The 19234-nt window shown below is 46.1% G+C and overlaps 1 protein-coding gene across 1 annotated transcript; it reads left to right on the top strand.

Annotated features, from left to right (window-relative positions):
* Nucleotides 1-998: 998 nt before the first annotated feature.
* On the top strand, nucleotides 999-10862 carry LOC135396878 (uncharacterized). Its single transcript, XM_064628098.1, has 11 exons — nucleotides 999-1042; nucleotides 2994-3097; nucleotides 3354-3530; nucleotides 3585-3662; nucleotides 3786-4035; nucleotides 4554-4713; nucleotides 6362-6492; nucleotides 7886-8006; nucleotides 8084-8257; nucleotides 9104-9214; nucleotides 10551-10862. Exons 2-11 carry the CDS (start codon nucleotides 3028-3030, stop codon nucleotides 10773-10775), a joined length of 1497 nt encoding a protein of 498 aa, XP_064484168.1. The 5' UTR covers nucleotides 999-1042; nucleotides 2994-3027; the 3' UTR covers nucleotides 10776-10862.
* Nucleotides 10863-19234: the final 8372 nt, after the last annotated feature.

The following is a 19234-nucleotide window of genomic DNA, read 5'->3' as shown; positions in this document are numbered from 1 at the left end:
GCATGACCTGCAGTTCATGGTGGTATCATAGAGGGCTCTTGATAACACTAGATTATAGACTCGAGGACGGTGACCAAGACATACAGCATGCGCGCGCGAGAAAGCTGGTCTCAAATAGTACGAAGCAATATGTAACTAGCGGCTCTTCCTAGGGGCTGCTGCTGGACGGTAGGTTTGTAGAGAAATTTCGTTCTGGAATGGTCTAAGCCGGTGCTAAGCCGTCAGCTACATGACTCGGTTGATCGGTTGCGCATGCTAGCATTACAATAGGGTGTGATATACAATAGCATACAATAGGAACTAATGGCGAATACGTCTGGTCATTTCGTGGCAACTTCTTTTTTCTTTCTTTTTTTTTTTTTTTAGCAAAATCAGTCATGTTCGCTTGGTCAAAGCGAATCAATCTCGTATGCGTTTGCGGGGCGCTTTACGAGCGTATCGGAATTTGCGATTGGGGCAGCGGGATGCCCCATTACATCCGGTACCGTCACATCCGGATTCCGGACTGCAAGGGTGTAGAGGGCCCGCATATGAAAGTTCAAACTTCACGTGGACTAGCAGACGACGAAGTCCGAAGACGAGCGACCGCCATGCCCGTAGCGTGATTTAAGTGGCTCAAGGCGTTAGATTTCTGGCACTCATATTCGTGTTGCAACGGTCACGTGATTCATCGCGAGCAATTTCCGATCGCTAGGCCGCGTTGCGTTGAAATGACCTGAATTCGCCATAAGGGAAGAAGAAGAGTCGTCGCGGAAGAAGAAGAAGAAGAAGCACAAGAAGGTTCCTGCCTAGCCACTAACGCGTGTTCTGCGGTACGAGTAACGGTACCCGTCGTGCACGAGATCCTAGACGTGGCAACAGCAGCTCGCGGTTGAACATGTCCTGGAACGATTCAGCGACAGTTCTTCAACAGTCCAGTAGGCTTGCTTGCTGTCCGAATCTCATTCGCCAAAAAGGGGACATGATACCGTCGTTACTAATAGTTACATTTTCACAGCGCAAGACACAGATGAAGGTTTCAGTAACGCAGGCACTGACAGAGGCAAGTACGACATGCCCAATGCAGGCCTGTAGCCACCCGAATTCCCAGGCTGTGTTCTTGCCTTGCTGTTCTTACGTTAAGCACCATCTCGGGTGTAGCTCTGTATCGGGACCACTCATTTTTAAAAATTTGTGAAAGGGTTAGGAAGGTAAATGAATCTAAAAATGCATGAAATTCTGTGGGTTAGCAGATTTTTTATATGCATTTCAACAACCCCATCTGATCCACTTTTGGCGCAGGAGAAACACAGGAATGCTAAGCCTAACGGATTCGAAACTTGCCATCTTGCAAGAGGTAGGGTCGTTGAATTCACTCCATCACCTCACTTTAGTGAGGTTAGTCTAAGTTACGCTCTACAAATTGGGAGTGCCCCCCCCCCCCCCCCCAGGCACGCACTAGGCGGAGCGGGCGTCGAGACTGTGCCTTGGGTTAGATCAGAAGGTCCTCAGTAAAGATGGCAGATCGCCTTCAAGGAACCGGCGATAAAAATTAATTTTTATATGTTTTACGCAATATACGAGGCTCATTCCTGTTTAATTTCGTTTCTAATTAGCTCCTCTTTCACGTAAAAGCGTTTGATTTTTGTTTTTATTCTTTTTCTTTAAAAAAAAAGCCAGTGGTCCCGATACGGAACTACATCCGTGAATCTCTAACTTAGTTGTCTGCAATGATTCATTGAAGCAGGCAATACCGGCTCTCGTTTAGTCAAGACTGCGTTGGGGCAGTACGTCATGCTGGCGGGTGCTTTTCGAGACGGTTAAACTGCTCCTCCTCCTTTTTTTCAGAACAACGGTAGGTATATATGACTTGCATGATTCTAGAAAAGCTGACCTTTCTTGTCATCCCATATCGCGTGCGAAACAGCAGTCTTTCTGGGTAAGCTCATTCGGTAACGTGTTGGCTTGCTGAGCTCGCTGGTGTAGTTTCACTGTTATTCGACGGAATACACGAGGAGAGCAGATGACGGATGTTGAGAGTATGCCTGATCTCCCTCTCAGGAAAAACGAGGAAACGTCGCTTGTCGACGTCGGGAAACGTGAGTTGAACGTGCGACGCTCTGACACGAGCGTGACGGTTTCCTTCGGTCTCTCGTGTGCTCTGAGGTGACTGTTTACAACCCGGAGATTGTGTTCTAGCCTCAGAACATCAATTGTCATCAAGTTTTCCACAATTTTTCTATATAGTCCCCCTTGACATCAATGCACTTGCTCCAACGACGCTTAAGCATTGCAATCCCATCACGAAAAAAGGTGGCGTCCACGTCCTCCAAACACTGACCAAAATATGACTACATTATTGTTTCCAAAATGGCGACCCCATAGGTGGGAATTGAGTTTAGGAAACAGATAGAAGTCTGATGGAGCTAAGTCTGGTAAGGGGCAGGGGCAGCTAATGGGCATGGGGTAGCAATTCAAAACCACAGTCAGCTACTGCAACCTGAGCTGAGTGAACGGGCGCGTTGCTTTAGAGCGAGATCACACCTGCCCTCTGCGTTTCGACTTGATTGCTTCCTTCAGATGTGTTCATTCTGACGCATAGTATACACTCCCTTATTAGTTTTTTCCTTTTCCAGGTAGTGTATCACGATTATGCCTTCAGATTCCCCCCCCCCAAAAAAACAACAACAAAAGCCATGACCTTGTCAACAGACGCTGCCCGCTTGACCAGGGTGTTTCAATGGTATAACAACTGTTATAACAGGGCATAACAAGTGGTAGTGTGGTACAACAACAAAAATGTTCCGCTCTTCTTTCTGGGTGAGGCTTAGGTAACTTTTTGAACAACCCTCGTTGCTTTCCCCGTCACACGCGCAGACTTCAATAACCTTTGAAACCAAATATCCAATGACCATTGAAGATATGCACGAAGCGTGTAACCGCCAAGAAAGGAATATGTCACCGCATCTTCGAGCGATCTAGCGAAGTCTATATACATGATATTCTTTCCGCAGCCCATGGCTAACCACGCAGACTTGCATCTCCGCCATGGTGCTGACCTTTGCACTTTGCCTGGGCCTTGTAGCGACCGTCTACTATGTGCTGAATCCCATGGAAGGTAAGGGTACCTTCTAGGTGACGGAGAGGGCCTCGAGAGGCTTTCAATATAACGTCACGCACCTGGCCCGACTGCCATACATTTTCAACGAACGAGCTTTTCTATTTTCGCTCTTTCGGTGACGTCACATGTTCCTATGGGCAGTAGTGTGCGTGTATTGCACTTCATGAATTTATAACTACGAACCGCGCCATACTGGAACTGGAAAGCCCATAGGGGTGACACTGACCTCCGGACTTACTTCAACTCGCCTTAGGCGCGGAAGGCGGTGACGGGACTGCGGAAGCCAGGGCAGACTATGACACCAATCCTACTGTGGGCGACCTCTGGATTGTAGCCGTCACGACCGATGATGAAAGGCTGCGAGGAAGGTCTGTCACAGAGGACGACGACGACTTTCCGGAGCCAGACAGTTCCCTGAATTCCTCCAAAGGTGTCTCACAGCAGTCCTGTTAAGGACATAAAGGGAACAGACTTTGAACCACAGGCTCCGGTGCGAAGCCAACGGGCGACTACCGACCGGGGCGCGTTCTTGGTGCTCTTCAAACAGCACCATCTGCAGAAGGTATCGTAGTCGTCTGAGGTTCCAGAGTTCAGTCGTCTTGTTTGAGCAGCTGAGTCTGAACCGCAGTCAAGGTTCTTAGCGCACACCTGAAATGGCAAACATTTTTGCTCGACGACCGTGCAGTTCAGCTGTCGACGGACGCCGTCTCCTCGTCGAAGAAGGAACTGCTGTTATGCACGGTGACCGGGAATGTCGAGGTTGCCATAGTGAATTATCCGGATGGATTGTGCGACTTCCTCTTCTACACCCACGTCGCCTATAATGGCCGCAAATTCAGCTTCACTCCCACGGAGTACGGAAAGTGCTACCCTCTTTTTACGGCCAAGGCTGTTGGAGCAAAGAAGACGTCCTACGGAGTCTCCTTCCACGTTGAGTACGTTCAGGAAAAGGAGCAGTGAAAGCTCTCTTCATAACTGTTTTTCGTTTTAATGCGTCAGCATTAGAGTCCTCGGTACGCCGGAATCGCGGCGTGGTTTGTCTGTAGCCGCGGCGTGGCGGTGAGTGAAGGGGGAAGGAGAAAAGGAGAGGGCGCGTAAAGAGCGGGGCGCGCTATGGGTTATGAAAGCTGTGCGGAGGGGCGGCGGCGAAATAAGGCTGACTGCGCGAGGGCGCTGCCAGGCTGAATCTGAGGAAGCCCGAAAGGCTGAGGATGCTGTCTTGCGTTAGCGTTGTGTAAGGTCGTGTGGAGGGTTGCGTAGCGTCTGTGAAGGGTCGCTAAAGGGTTGTGTAGCCTCGTGAAGAGGTGTTCCCAAAGGGTTTTCATTGCAAGTTTTAATGCTAACTCATTTTTTAACTGCGTTTGGTTGTACAAGAGATAACGTGTGATGGTTCTGTATGATACGCTGGGAGAGGGCGTTGTCATCTGTTTATTCCACAACGACCTATTTCCAGCTATGCGGAGAAACTAGAGAGTGCTCTAAAGACAGTGTACGGCAACAATGCCTTCTCTCGCCTCTTCAACGGCAACGTGCAACACCACGGTATCCTCAACGTTATCGGAGACACGGCCAGGATTCTTGGGCACATGGCCCGCATGCGGACTCTGTTACCGGTAAGTGGCCCGTTGGACGTCAGTGTCTCGTCACTGACAGGGAGTACACCGGTGGACAGTAGGTTTTAGATCATATAAAGCGAGCAATTGTAGGTCTGCGTGGTGTCGTACGAATAGTTCGCTAAAACATCCATTTGGTGCCTGTCGGTACAGGTTGGGACAAACGTTTACGGAACACACGAGCGACGTACTTTTTCTTCGGTGCGACACCCTAGCGGCTGCCGGAGGCGGGTGAGTTCACTTGTTTCGGAGGGGTGGAAGGGTGCGCCGTCAGCGACACACGGTGGTAGTTCCGGCGTCGCTTGGGTGTACCTGGGAAGTGGAAGCCGCCGCTGTGTGTTGCCTACAGTGCACTCTTCCACTCCTCCGAAACAGTGGACCAGACCTGGGTAGTAATGTTACTACTGTAATGAAATTATAGTAATGTATTACTTTTTTCTGGTAATTTGTAACGTAATGCATTACTTTTTTCTGGTAATTTGTAACGTAATGCATTACTTTTTTCTGGTAATTTGTAACGTAATGCATTACTTTTGACATTATGTAATTTGTAATGTAATTTAATTACAGTTGGGCAGTAATTTTACTGACATTACTCAACACTTTTTACAAAAAGATCCAGTGTTCAGGTTAACGGTTTGCGGCATTGGAGAATCATTGTTTGCGGGCCCCATCCTCCGGACAGTCTTCCTGTTGCCGTGATACATTGTGTCATCTTTGTCTCTACATTGCGGAACGATACGTCATACGTGGCACCCTGACATGTACAAGAGACAAATAGGGGAGTGTGATTAAGCTTTGCAGTAATGACTTAGTAATGTCATTACTTTTTCGAAGTAATTGTAATGTAATTTAATTTAATTCCAACTGGAGTAATGTAATTTAATTACATTTTAGAAGTAATTTACCCAGGTATGCAGTGGACACACCCGCTTCCGGCGGCCGCTAGGGGTCGCCGGGACTTTTGTCCCGGCCTGTACAATCCCTTGACGATAAAAGCGCCAAAAAGACGAACACAGATGACGCAACACAGAGCACTCACTTTTCAACAGTTTGATGGAGTGTCAAATACATCTTTATCGCTGCAGCAGGAACTCCCTTTCCCTCTCCGGTAGTATGATACACTCTGTACTAGCGTATGTGTCACTACCTCTATCAGCAGGGCCTCCCAAATATGTCTCCTTTTGCTTCTTCTAACACCTTTTACTCTTTTGGGAATCTTTTTGTATTCCAGAGATATTGTAGGTGCGATGCAACCCGCATAACACAACCACAGTAAAGGGGCATTACAAAAAAGAAAAAAAGAAACAGAGGGGAGAGAGAGGTTGGGGAAGTCCCGCTAATTGGTAAAGGTGGTGACACGTGTACAGAGACTATCATGCCATCGAAGAGGGAGAGGGAGTTCTTCCTGCAGTGATAAAGATGTATTTGACAGCCCATTAATTGCTGAAACTGATTGCTCTAATGTTGTGTCGTCCTGGGAACTTAATCTGGGAGCAGACTTGTACTCTCTTCGCCCATCGTTGGCTTCGACTTTGGTTGACAAAGACATTACAACGAAAATGTTTCAGTGCTACGGAGGGAGAAACATCTTAAGGAAAGTTCTTCGTCCCATCCCTTGTTATTATTATTATTATTTTCTGTTCAGCTGCTGAAAAAAATGGAGAGAAATTACGCCATGTCTCGTCCGGGTTTGAAGAGCAGCCTCGCCGTTGCGGTGGAGATGACCAAACAGGCTCAGCTTAGAAACCTTCCCGGTCTCCTTGAAGAGATTGCACGGTGAGCCCTGGTTGCTAAGCAAATTAACGTGACGCCTTAGAAGCTCCGAAGTTTTTCCATGTCCCCGCCCGGGGATGATCTTATGGTGACAACACGACTCGCAGCTTGATAAGTTTTAATTTCAGATGACGCATGTCTATCAAGGCAACGCAATTCCTTCTCTCCGCTCCTTCCTGTAGATAACAAAGCTATAAGGAAGCGATGACCAGTACTCAATCTCTTGCGGCAGCAACGAGATGCATGGCCTGCTGATAGTTATCTGCTGGTATACAGTTACCTTTGTGGCATTACCTTTATAAGCATGCGCCATACCCTTTTGTCCTTTTCTCGTGCGCGGTTACGGTGTTACGATCTTAGGACGTGCCAACCATACCTCAGTTAGGCACCGTTGTGCCCGAAACCCTCCAATTTTCGTAACACTCCCCCAAGCGGTCGCCCATGGCAAAATCACCATTTTGTTTTCAGTTTCAGTTTACTTATGACATTTCATGCGATACATGTAACACTGGGTAAAAAGGGACTGCATCACGGCAAGCACGTGATGTAGTCCCTTTGATCGTTCGAGCAGTTTTGATCATATGTCGTAGGTATAGTCATTTAGATATCACATGATTTATTTCTTTTCTCTCTTCTTTTTTTTTGCGGTTGTTGAGATTTTTGCACCGCTATTACACTATTGCTCAGTGCTTCTTACTCGCCGTGGTACAGCTTCCGAAGCAATCCAATTCGTCCAAAGTGTCCTTGCGTCGCATGAACCGTCATTGGCATCGTCACGCCGCATTTACGAGCCTACTTGTTTTACTGGAAGAATATATATGGGATGAAACTAATTAGTGAGGATCGAAACGTGACCACAACGCGATGCACATAAGAGTAATCGCGTTGTTTCCCTGACGACCAGCTCCGGTGGCCTAGTGGTTAAGCTGATACAGCTTTCCATGCCGAGACTGGGAGGTGACACGGGTTCGAATCCTGTCACCGGCTGTGCTCTCTGAGGTTTTCGCTGGGTTTTTCGAAGACTTTCCAGACGAAAGTCGGCCCAATTCCCCCTGAAGTCGGCCCAGGACGCATACTAACCCCCTGTCCCCCCTCCTTCTTGCTGTCCTCTCTCCATCTGTCCACGTCTCTACGCCTCTCATAGCCACAGTTGCTTCGCGGCGCTAACATGAAATTAAAAAAATGTTTACAGACAGTAACGTTAGGCTGCATTAACGCAACCTTGATGGTCACGTGAATGATGACGTCACACCGGCCTAGAGTGCATTGCGCGAGTCGATCACGAGAAAGGGTATAGGACATCCCTCTGGTATACCAACAGTAACGTGTCGTGCTCGGTACGCGATTGACTATTGGTTGTTAATCGTTGACGCACAAGAACTGCCAACCAATGCAGCATGGGCGTTGATATCCTGGTGGCACGAACGCACATCTCGTTCTGGGACATCGACAAGCACGAGGCCATGGCAGGAGGCACGATGTGGAAGAATCCCAGACTAATAGACAAACCTTCGTTGGTGAGTCTTCACATTTCATTAGTCTTCACGCGTCAGCTTCACGCGTACTCTTAACCGGCTTTCACGCAATGCGCCAGTCCTCAACTCTGGAACAACTCCAGAGTCTGCTTTCCATTCCCAAGACCCTGATGCTCTCTATGACCTGCGGGGTGTCTTCCTTCACGTTGTCTTCAGCGGTCGAACAGAACGACACCGGCAGCAACGTGATTGAGCAAAAACCCGTCGGCTTCACTGTGGAGAATTACAACCAAGTAAGGCAACCAGCCTGACGGTATTTTTTTTTCTTGTTTTGCTCGATTTTATAGCGAAGGCTGATTACCAAGCATCGTCGTAAGTTGTCTGTGGAGCATTTTTACCGAACTGAGGCTTCTTTGAAGGAGCAATGGAAAGACATTTAGCGCTCCTGGAAAGCCTGCTTCACTTTTCAATCAGACTATCCGAGGCAAAATATTTTCGCTGAGCGGACCTTGTCCCCGCGCATTTTACTTTTCAAAGAGCGCTCTCAAAATCTTGACACCAGCGCGATCTTTTGAGACCTGGCACGGTCTCCTGGCATGACATACCTGATAATATCAGTGCGACGTCGGATAAGCGTAATGAACAGCCGCGAGGTCTCCCTTTCCAGAGAAAATTCGCCCGCTCGCTACGGACACGACGCGGCGCTACCTGCTGCGTACTCTATACGTCACGGAGTGACGTGAGCATGCCACACTCACTTACGAGCTCTGCGAAAGAGTTGAGGGGTTTCTAGAGGGTGTGCAAGTAACAAAAAATCGTTTTTCGCGAGAGCGCACGTTATTTGTCAGAGAATCCGCAGCAGATTTATGTAGAACTTTCACCGCTCCTTTTTGCGTTGGGTGAAATTTCAATCAGCATCATCATCAACAACAACATAACGAGGCCCAGTACTTAACATCATCCGCGGAGAGAGGCAGATTTTTCTGCTCGTCCATTTCCCCTTGGCTGTAAAACACGGTATGCAGGTTGACATGGATGCACATAACACTGAGGCGTCACGACAGCGCCCTCTGTACGCATCCAACCAGTACCTGCACGTGAACATCGTCCGCATATGTTTTTCTTCCGTGTTGTTTAAGGTGTGTGGACGGACACGCACGATCCAATATCCAGAGATCTTCGCCGTGAGTCAAGGGCGAGACGTCAGACACGTCTACATCTACGACACACCGGAATCCATGAGCATGAAGGTGAGGAAGACCAGTGTCTAGATCAGCGAGTTCAAAGCAGGTTCCACTTGCGGTGAACTTCAGTTCAGAAAACGCAAGAAAATAACTGCGTTAAAGTGCCACACCGGACTTAAAGTTCGCGTAACGTATTCGTAATTCTGCTTGAACGATTTAGGTCGGGGCAATTCGTCTTCCCCATAGAAATAGTCAGTTATTCCGCTTACATACGTGAACCTTAGCAGTTGATCATCTTGGTGGCCATGGCCCCGTATTCAAACGTGAGAACGTCCCTGGAGTTCTATGTCAAGAAGACGCTATTGTTACAGAAGTAAAATGCGATGAACGACTCTTCTCGATTAGAAAGGTTCCTTCCGCAATAATGAGAGGCAAAGTGCAACTACACGAAGGGCCTTTCAAGGCTGTCTCCAAGCGTATCCAGGGAACAACGTAAGAAACGAATCGCTAAACGGTATCGCCAGTAGAATGCCGCATGAAAGAAACTCCGTGAGATGGTGCATCTAATTGCCGGACGTTGCTGCATTCACCAGGGGGGTAGACTGAGGTACACAGCAGATGCCTTCTGGAAGGAAAAGGTCGCAGACAAAACGTATCTGCCTCAAACAGCAAGCGAGCGCATGTTTGCGTATCAGGGACAGATAAAAGACCAAAATGATAACAGTTTTATTGCAGTCCCCAAGCAGCAAAATGTACTGAAAGTCGAGTGCTGTGGGAGTCGACCGTATGTGTATTATCAATGTTCTTTAGCTTCACGAGTGTGTTCAAGGACTTGCACCTACCCGTCCACCCCTATTGCACTCTACTTTCACCCAAGCAGCACAATGTACTGAAAGTCGAGTGCAATAGGGGTGGACGGTATGTGTCTTATCGATGTTCTTTAGTTTCACGAGTCTGTTCAAGGTCTTTCGCTTACCCGTCCACCCCTGTTGCACTCGACTTTCAGTACATTGTGCTGCTTGGGCAGTGCATTGTGCTGCTTGGGACCTTGTGTTCTTTATGATATTGTTTAATTTTGTGTTTTTGATGCATGATATTCTAATATGATGTGATGATATGATGATACTATATCATATCATTTTGATGATCTATAAACATCTATCCCTATCTAATCTACCTATAAACATTTGCTGCGTTCGCACGGGGCAACTTTTCCAGCAACCCGAACCGACGTCTTATGAGCAACTTCGAGACTTCGTTCACACGTATAGCAACTCGCTAGCTCCACCCACAAGGGGCTTACATTTTGTGTGTGTGTGTGTGTGTGTGTGTGTGTTTCTATATATTGACTATGATCTCAAGTACTCCAACGAAGCAGCTGCTGAGTTGTTGTTTTTTCCAGGCGAATCTCACTTCTGGCAACTTAATCGAGCGCGGTCTTGCCCCCGATTTGGGCTGGGCTGTTTTTGACCTGCAATTTGACGACTGCGGGAACGACAGACGATTCGAGCGACTCTGGCGTCTACGACACTCGATGAGTCGAAGAGGTTGCCCCGGCAGCACATGTCACGGACACCGTGATTCTTTGAATGTCACGACGGTCACGTGGAACGTATTAATCAATTAACCGTTCCCCCAATTTAGCCACAAGGATGATTCGTATTGACCACTGTTAGGAGACGCATCAAGTTTATTAATAAAGAAATGTACGTGTTTTGGTGTTTTGGCCAAAATTCGCAGGTCTGATTTCGTGCCCAATGACCTGCTCGAATTAAAGTTCAGCTCCTGCTGAATATCTGTGCTCAATTTCTGGTCGATCTGAGCACTTTTATTTTTTCGCCAAAAATGGGAAAAAAGGTAAACCCTTGGTGTTTTTCATGGCAAAATTCGAAGGTCTGATTTCGAACCCACTTCCCGCTGAAATTAAAGGGCAGTTCCTGCTGATCATCTGTGCTCAATTCCGGCTCGATGGGAGCACGTATTTTTTCGCCAAAAATGGGAAAAAGGAAAGTCTCCTCGGTGTTTTTTCTGGCAAAATTCGAAGGTCTGATTTCGAACCCACTTTCCTGCTGAAATTAAAGGGCAGTTCCTGCAGATCATCTGTGCTCAATTTCGGCTCGATCGGAGCACTTTTATTTTTTTGCCAAAAATGGGAAAAAAGGAAAGCCTAACCCCTTGGGGTTTTTTCAGGTCAAAAATCGAAAGTCCTATTTCTGCACAAATTTTGGGCTAAAATTAAAGGGCGATTCCTGCTGAGTATCTGTGCGCATTTTTAGCTCGATCTGAGCACTTTTTAATTTTTGGCTAAAAAAAAGGTTTTTTCACGGTAAAAATCGAAAGTCCTATTTCTGCACAAATTTTGGGCTAAAATTAAAGGGCGATTCCTGCTGAGTATCTGTGCGCATTTTTAGCTCGATCTGAGCACTTTTAATTTTTGGCTTAAAAAAAGGTAAGCCCTTTGGGTTTTTTCAGGTCAAAAATCGAAAGTCCTATTTCTGCACAAATTTTGGGCTAAAATTAAAGGGCGATTCCTGCTGAGTATCTGTGCGCATTTTTTGCTCGATCTGAGCACTTTTAATTTTTGGCTTAAAAAAAGGTAAGCCCCTTGGGGTTTTTTTCAGGTCAAAAATCGAAAGTCCTATTTCTGCACAAATTTTGGGCTAAAATTAAAGGGCGATTCCTGCTGAGTATCTGTGCGCATTTTTAGATCGATCTGAGCACTTTTAATTTTTTGCATAAAAAAGGTAAGCCTAACCCCTTGGGGTTTTTTCATGGTAAAAATCGAAAGTCCTATTTCTGCACAAATTTTGGGCTAAAATTAAAGGGCGATTCCTGCTGAGTATCTGTGCGCATTTTTAGCTCGATCTGAGCACTTTTAATTTTTGGCTTAAAAAAAAGGTTTTTTCACGGTAAAAATCGAAAGTCCTATTTCTGCACAAATTTTGGGCTAAAATTAAAGGGCGATTCCTGCTGAGTATCTGTGCACATTTTTAGCTCGATCTGAGCACTTTTAATTTTTGGCTTAAATAAAGGTAAGCCCCTTGGGGTTTTTTCAGGTCAAAAATCGAAAGTCCTATTTCTGCACAAATTTTGGGCTAAAATTAAAGGGCGATTCCTGCTGAGTATCTGTGCGCATTTTTAGATCGATCTGAGCACTTTTAATTTTTGGCTTAAAAAAGGTAAGCCTAACCCCCTTGGGGTTTTTTCATGGTAAAAATCGAAAGTCCTATTTCTGCACAAATTTTGGGCTAAAATTAAAGGGCGATTCCTGCTGAGTACCTCTGCGCATTTTTAGCTCGATCTGAGTACTTTTAATTTTTGGCTTAAAAAAAAGGTAAGCCTAACCCCTTGGGGTTTTTTCAGGTCAAAAATCGAAAGTCCTATTTCTGCACAAATTTTGGGCTAAAATTAGCCCAAAATTTGTGCAGAAATAGGTCCGAGGTTAATTCCCGGATCGGGTCCCGGATAGGATCGAGGTTAATTCCCCGCATCACGTACTACCAGCAACGGGGGCAGAGTATCGGCCCCGGCGACGAAACTCCCCATACATCATCTCCTAATAAAGTTGTTGTTTGTAGAAATGAGAGGGGAAACCCCCGCTGACCCCGCATGAAGGTGCTGCCTGTTCACTTCTCTGTTCACCCGCGCGCACAGCCCCCCACTGATGTTTCACTCAAGACACAACAAAAGCATCTAAATATTTAAGTATCTAAAGCAGCCTAACAAGCAGCTTGATGACCTCCTTTGTTGGTACAAGATATAAACCAGCGCACACTTAGTCTTGATGAAGGCCAGAAGTCTTAGACTCTTATGGAATCAGTCAGGAGAAGTCAAACTAAACCAAGAATCTATTGAAAAGAAACTATCGTCTATCAGTCAGTGATCGCCTTGACTCCGTTGAACAAAGAGCGTCTTCGATTGATTCGGTTTAACGTGAACTAAAAGAGCTTAAAAACAACGAGCGCTAGCATTCAACGGGAAAATGAAGCACTCCGTGTACGACTGAATGAGTACGAAGATCGCTCCCGACGGGATAACCTCGTCATTCACGGCCTTCCCGAAAATTCCCCCCAGGAAACTTGGGAGGACACCGAGAAGGCGGCGATTAACTTTTTTCGCGAATCACTCCATCTTGTGGTTGAAAGCGCTGATATTTCTCGTGCGCATAGAATTGGAAGGTTTTCTCAGCACAAACAGCGACCTGTTATAATCAAATTCTCCTCATTTAAAACGAAAGAGAAAATATTAAAATCGAGGTCACTGCTGTCTGGTTGTAGTATTTCGATATCTGAAGGCTTTTCTTTGGCTACCCGCGTGGGCAGCAAAAAGCTGGTCGAGTATGGTAGGTCAATGCAAACACCGTTCCGTTTGTGCTATAACCGGCTATACGTAGACAACAAATGTTTTACTTATGATGCCATTCAGGATAGTGTTGTTGAGATAGTACCTCCGCACGGCGATGAGCGCATTGACTTGCCTGCTGGCATCAGCAGGGAACAGAACGACGACTTAGCTGTTGTTGATCGACCAACAGCAGGCACCGCTCTGTCTACATAACAATTAAGGCCATATTATTGATACTTGCGACGCAGACATCATAGTTCTTACTGAGACATGGTTTTCTGCGAAGGTGCCTAATCACGAACTGTTTTCAAGTGTCAAAGCTTACAATGTGTATCGCGCTGACAGAGGATCGAGAGTTGGAGGAGGTGTATTGATTGCGGTATCATCAGACATGGTCTCTTCTCTAATCAATGTTACTAGTAACCTTGAAATTCTACGGGTATCGGTAACTTGCTGTTATCGTCGAATTATCTTCGGTATCTGTTATCGTCCTCCGTCTTCACCGCCAACTTTTGTAAATGAACTACGTGATGCTGTTAATCTTATTATGGTTCGTCACCCTGATGTACCAGTTTTCCTTTTAGGTGATTTCAATTATCCTAGCATACTATGGGCTGCGTCACCGCCGTTAGTCTTGCCCTTTTCATCAGAGTGTGGCGATTTTCTTAATCTTTGTATGGAACTCAATCTCAATCAACTTGTTAATGAACCAACAAGGGTAACATCAACCACTTCATCAACGCTTGATCTTGTGTTATCAACTCACCCCGATATTGTATCATCTCTTACTTGTTTAGATGGTCTGAGTGATCACAAAATCATTCATTTTACAATGAATTCCCATGCTGTGCGAGCTAGTAAGCGAAGGCAGTTAAAGTATTTTCGCGACTATGCTAAGGCTGATTACGATGCGATCAATGACGCACTGGGGGCCTTCCTTGATGTTTTTTGGAAGGGTTTCAACAACGTTCGTTGCAAGCAAATTGGGGCATGTTCAAATACAAAGTACAACGGCTTTCCAACACCCATATTCCACTTCGTAGGGCTATCACTTCACCTCGCACACCATGGTATAGCAGAACTCTTAGTAGGCTAAGGAACAAAAAGAAACGTCTGTACAGGTCTGCCCGGTTGTCAAAATCTTGTTCCCGTTGGGCGGCTTACGTTGACGCTGAAACTCGGTACATAGCTGCTTTAAAGGATGCCAAGTCACGTTTCTTTCAGCAAACGTTGCCGAATATGCTTAATTCCAACCCGAAAATATTCTGGAATACATTCAGGAACAAGGATGACCATGCGATCGAGTTACAGCAGCCCAGCGGTGTCCCCTTGATTGAGTGTCCGGACTACCCTAATGAGGTTTTCACTAAAACATTTGCGAGCTCTGTTCCACAAGCGCCCGTTTCTTCCGTGTATTTTAATTTCTCGCCTATGGATAAGTTAATCATTAATGTGCCTGGCGTTGCTAAAATCATCGAATCCCTTAAACTTACCTCATCATGCGGTATTGATGGCATCAACACTAAGTTTCTTAAAAATACTAAAATGTACTCGGCTATGATCTTGTCAAAGCTGTTTGAGCAATCCCTAATAAGCGGCGACTTACCATACGAGTGGAAGGTTGGCAGGATGATTCCAGTCTACAAATCGGGTAACATACATCTGGCTACTAATTACCGACCAATTTCTCTAACAAGTGTGCCTTGTAAAATCCTTGAGCACGTTATCTTCAAATCTGTCATTGAGCACTGGGATTCACATCGCTTCTTCTTCCCACATCAGCATGGGTTCCGTAAAACATTTTCCTGTTCAACTCAATTCATATCACTTACACATGATCTCCACAGTTTTTTGGACCGTGGGTCTCAGGCGGACTTTTTTTAGATTTCTCTAAAGCCTTTGATAAGGTCCCTCATTCACGCCTTCTTCTTAAGTTACGCAGTCATAATATTGACCAGCAGGTACTGACATGGATTGAGTCCTTCCGGACTAATCGCACGCAATACGTCACTGCTAATGGTTTGGACTCTGGTCTTCTTCCTGTAACATCGGGCGTACCCCAAGGCTCAGTCCTCGGCCCACTTCTTCTCTTAATATATATCAACGACCTCACAAACTGTGTTTCCTCACATGTCCGATTATTTGCTGACGATTGTGTAATCTACCGTGAAGTCAAATGCCCTTCTGACGTAGCTAACCTTCAGTCTGACCTTTCACAAATTTCTCTTTGGTGTCACCAATGGGGTATGGCGCTCAACCCTACGAAGTGTAAGCACATGTCCAACTCTCGGAAAAGTGCAACCTAACAATCGCTATTCTATAAATAACATCTATCTTCAGTCTGTTACCAGTTATAAATACCTTGGCGTACTACTATCACCTGACTTCTCATGGGACACCCATGTTGAATACATTTGCAACAATGCTAACCGTGCTCTTGGGGATATAAGGAGAAATTTCTACTTGGCCCCGGTGAACCTAAATATATAGACGCATATATAAGAACACTATATAAGACGCTTGTGCGACCGAAACTCGAATACGCGTCAGCTGTCTGGGACCCAGTCCAATCATCACTAATTCATAAACTGCAAGCAGTGCAGAACCGCGCGACCCGTTTCATCTTTTCGAACTAACACAGCACAGCCAGTGTTTCAACTATGAAAGTCTCATTATCCTTACAGCCATTATCTTTACGCCGTAAAATTAGCCGTCTTTCTCTCTTCCATAGCATATACTTCCACAATCCCACTTTAAAGGATGACCTCCTCGCCGCTCCGCATTACTTTTCATCCCGCATTGACCATCAGCACAAAGTAGGGACACCTCACTGCAGGCCTAGCGCTTTTTCAAATTCGTTTGTACCGAGAACAAGCATTGACTGGAATCATCAATCTTCCATCTTCACTATTTTGTACCAACTCGAAAACATTCCATAGAATCATTACGGATCATTTGTAAAACCACTCCCCTCTGTAGTGCTTTTCCATGAGGGTATTAAACAAATAAATAAATACACATGCGAGTAGATGTAAAGCGTGTTGGTTGTGGTAGGGTGCCCACGTACTCAATTACTTTTACTCAATTACTTAACAACCTTCGTCTTCACGAGTAGGGAACGTGACATTGTAAGCTGATGGAAGCATGATAGGTATGGTGTTTGAGAAAGTTGAAGTTATCACAGAGAGGTGTGAGAAAATTCGTGTGATGTGGTCTTCTGTGCTCTCCGGTGCTTGCCTTCTGTTCGAAGTTTATTGATGACGTGATCGTTGTTTCGTAGTTTCTGTGACGATTCGAACGCTCAACCAAGGACTCTGCGGAAGGAGGTGAAGAAGATATTGACCATGCACGCTCCTCTCTCGCGTGCACGATGCCTTCTGCACGTTCCTCGGAATGCAAACCAGAGTTAACAGTGTGTCTTACTCTTGTCGTCACAGCCGCAGCCACGGTATTTATCGTCTTGTTCTACGCATACTCGACACGGGAATCTGCGGTGGTTCAAGACGTCTTCTGCTGTCCCGATCTGGTACGCCTTCTGTGGAAGACTTCGAACAGGAGCTTCGACCCTTGCAAAAACTTCTACAGCTACGTTTGCTATAATTGGGATCGCCAGGAAACTGCAACCCTGGTTGAGAAACGACTTCTCGCAGACGTCTACACTCCAACGTACACGCTAGCTGGAAGCACAAGCATGGCATCGCAGACCATCGGCCGCTACTACCGTGAGTGCCTTGCTGCTTTTTCTGCAGAAGGCACGGGATTTCGTAGCGCTGTAACGGCTGTGCTGAGAACCATACTGCCAAAGCCATACCCGAAGGTGGAAGACATGTTTGACTACTTGACACGTCTTCTTCTCCTCTATGGCGTCACCCCTGGCCTTTATTTTTCCGAAGCCAATGGCACGGTCATCCTACGAGTAGAGAAAACTTGCCTGGAAGATGCCCAGAGCGCTGAAATGACAGTCGGACTTGAGATAATCAACGAGCTAGTTTCCACCAACGTGACCTTGCAAGAACTGGCCGATTTAGCAGCAGATGTTTATCTCAACAACGGCCCAAACATCGCATTAAGTTCAAACAAATCTGTACTCGATGACATTGTTCCAGGCCTGCCTTTGGAAACTTGGGAATCTATTTGGAAAATGTACAAAGGCTACGAAATACCACAGGTCATCCTCCACAGTCCGTTAACCATCTTGAAGAAATACTTTTTCGTCGTCATCAGTGGGCCGCAACCGACTGCGTTGGCTTTGCTGATGCTGGAAGCCAGTCTTCACCACTGGAACAACCGATTCAGAGACTCCAAAAAATTTTCGAACAGTGGAGACTTCTGTAGACAGTCCACGAACAGCTTGTCGTTGCTCTGGTACATAGCTGTCGTTGAAAGCTTTGCGAGTCCTAAAAAAGACCTCGTGGTTCGTGAACTCTACTCAGACATCGCCCTGCAAATAATCCGACATATGTCTGACGTCTTCTCACCAGAGGACGCTGCAGTGATACGTAAGAGGATATCGACGGTGAAGATCTATTTTCCTTTTGAACTCCACTTGCACGATATTACACCTCCTGTGAATGCGATAGGCTACTGGACCAGATACCTGGCCGTGGAGGGGTTCCGGGTCAAGGTTAATGCACTTCAGCGAATGCTTCGCATCCAGGGCAAAACTACGAGATGTCGACGAAGTACGCTACGTTCTCGTTGCACCCGCCGTACACATTTGTAACGCCGTCATTGTACTGTATAATCAATTTTACAGCAGGAGTGGAGAAGCTCGTCAACATTGCCGCTTTAGGAGTTGGATATCGATATTTCTCAGAGTTCTTTCTCAATACGTCCTCGCTTAGTCCTGCCGCTGCCAGCATAATTGAACGCTTTTGGCAATGTGAGTCCAACCATGACCTTTTCGCTACAACGAGGCTACAAGTAGAAGTCATTGCCAATGTGTCAAAGGTCCCAGGATGGCATCAACCAGTGACCTCTTGGGGTGAAGTCGCAGCGTCTAGGAGTCAGATATTTTACATGAGTTACGTGCTGCACCGCTGGTGCGGTGACAAAGTTTTCTTCGACTTTTTGGCCGCAGCAGTGAACGATGTAATGGATGGAATTGATGATTTCTTGCAAGCGTTCGGCTGCAGCCTACCTTCAAACAGTAGAACGTTGTGTTACCTCTCACCGCGTCATGTTGACCGTTGAACTTCATTATATATAAACCGTACCCAACCCACACCTTGTTGCATTGTGTATTTTTAAACTCTGTATGCCATTTATTATTGTTTTCTTGTGTAGCGACCTTCTGTATATTCTCTGCTAGGCGCACACTGATGATACCGTGTGTAGCCTGCTCACTTTCAAAATATCTTCTGACCGTGTGTACGTCGACATAAAGTTCGAAGTTAGGGATTCTGGAATAGGTTTTTCAAGTAGTAACTGCGTGGTAATCGCCTTTTTTTGTAGTAAACTTGGGCCGCGTTTACGCTATTCATGAATGCCTTGTCTTCATATTTCTTGGCCCGTGGCCAAACCCAGGCCGCTGTGACAGTCCGCGCTTCCTGATAAAATCGGTTTCACAGACTTTTTCCAATTTTCTAACATCAAAGGAACAGCGCACCCTGTTGCTTTCAAACGGTCGCAAAAGCTCGTGTTCCCCCACAGTTGAAAGCCATAAAACTTTAGTTGACATGTACGCAGTGTCTGCGCGTGGGAAGGGTGACATCTGCTCTCCCTTAGACAGTGTTGTTTTCC

Source organism: Ornithodoros turicata, chromosome 6 (genome assembly GCF_037126465.1).
Source record: "Ornithodoros turicata isolate Travis chromosome 6, ASM3712646v1, whole genome shotgun sequence".
In the NCBI taxonomy this organism is placed as follows: Eukaryota; Metazoa; Arthropoda; class Arachnida; order Ixodida; family Argasidae; genus Ornithodoros; species Ornithodoros turicata.
The sequence above is the reverse complement of the archived record's forward strand: the minus strand, read 5'-3'. Positions and strand labels throughout refer to the sequence as shown.

What these genes read in the sequence shown, in the direction of transcription:
- LOC135396878 (XM_064628098.1), top strand. Translation starts at nt 3,028, where the DNA reads ATGGTGCTGACCTTTGCACTTTGCCTGGGCCTTGTAGCGACCGTCTAC. An exon ending in TAATAGACAAACCTTCGTTG is followed by an intron (nt 8,007 to 8,083) that starts GTGAGTCTTCAC and finishes GCAATGCGCCAG; the next exon opens with TCCTCAACTCTGGAACAACT. An exon ending in CTGTGGAGAATTACAACCAA is followed by an intron (nt 8,258 to 9,103) that starts GTAAGGCAACCA and finishes GTGTTGTTTAAG; the next exon opens with GTGTGTGGACGGACACGCAC.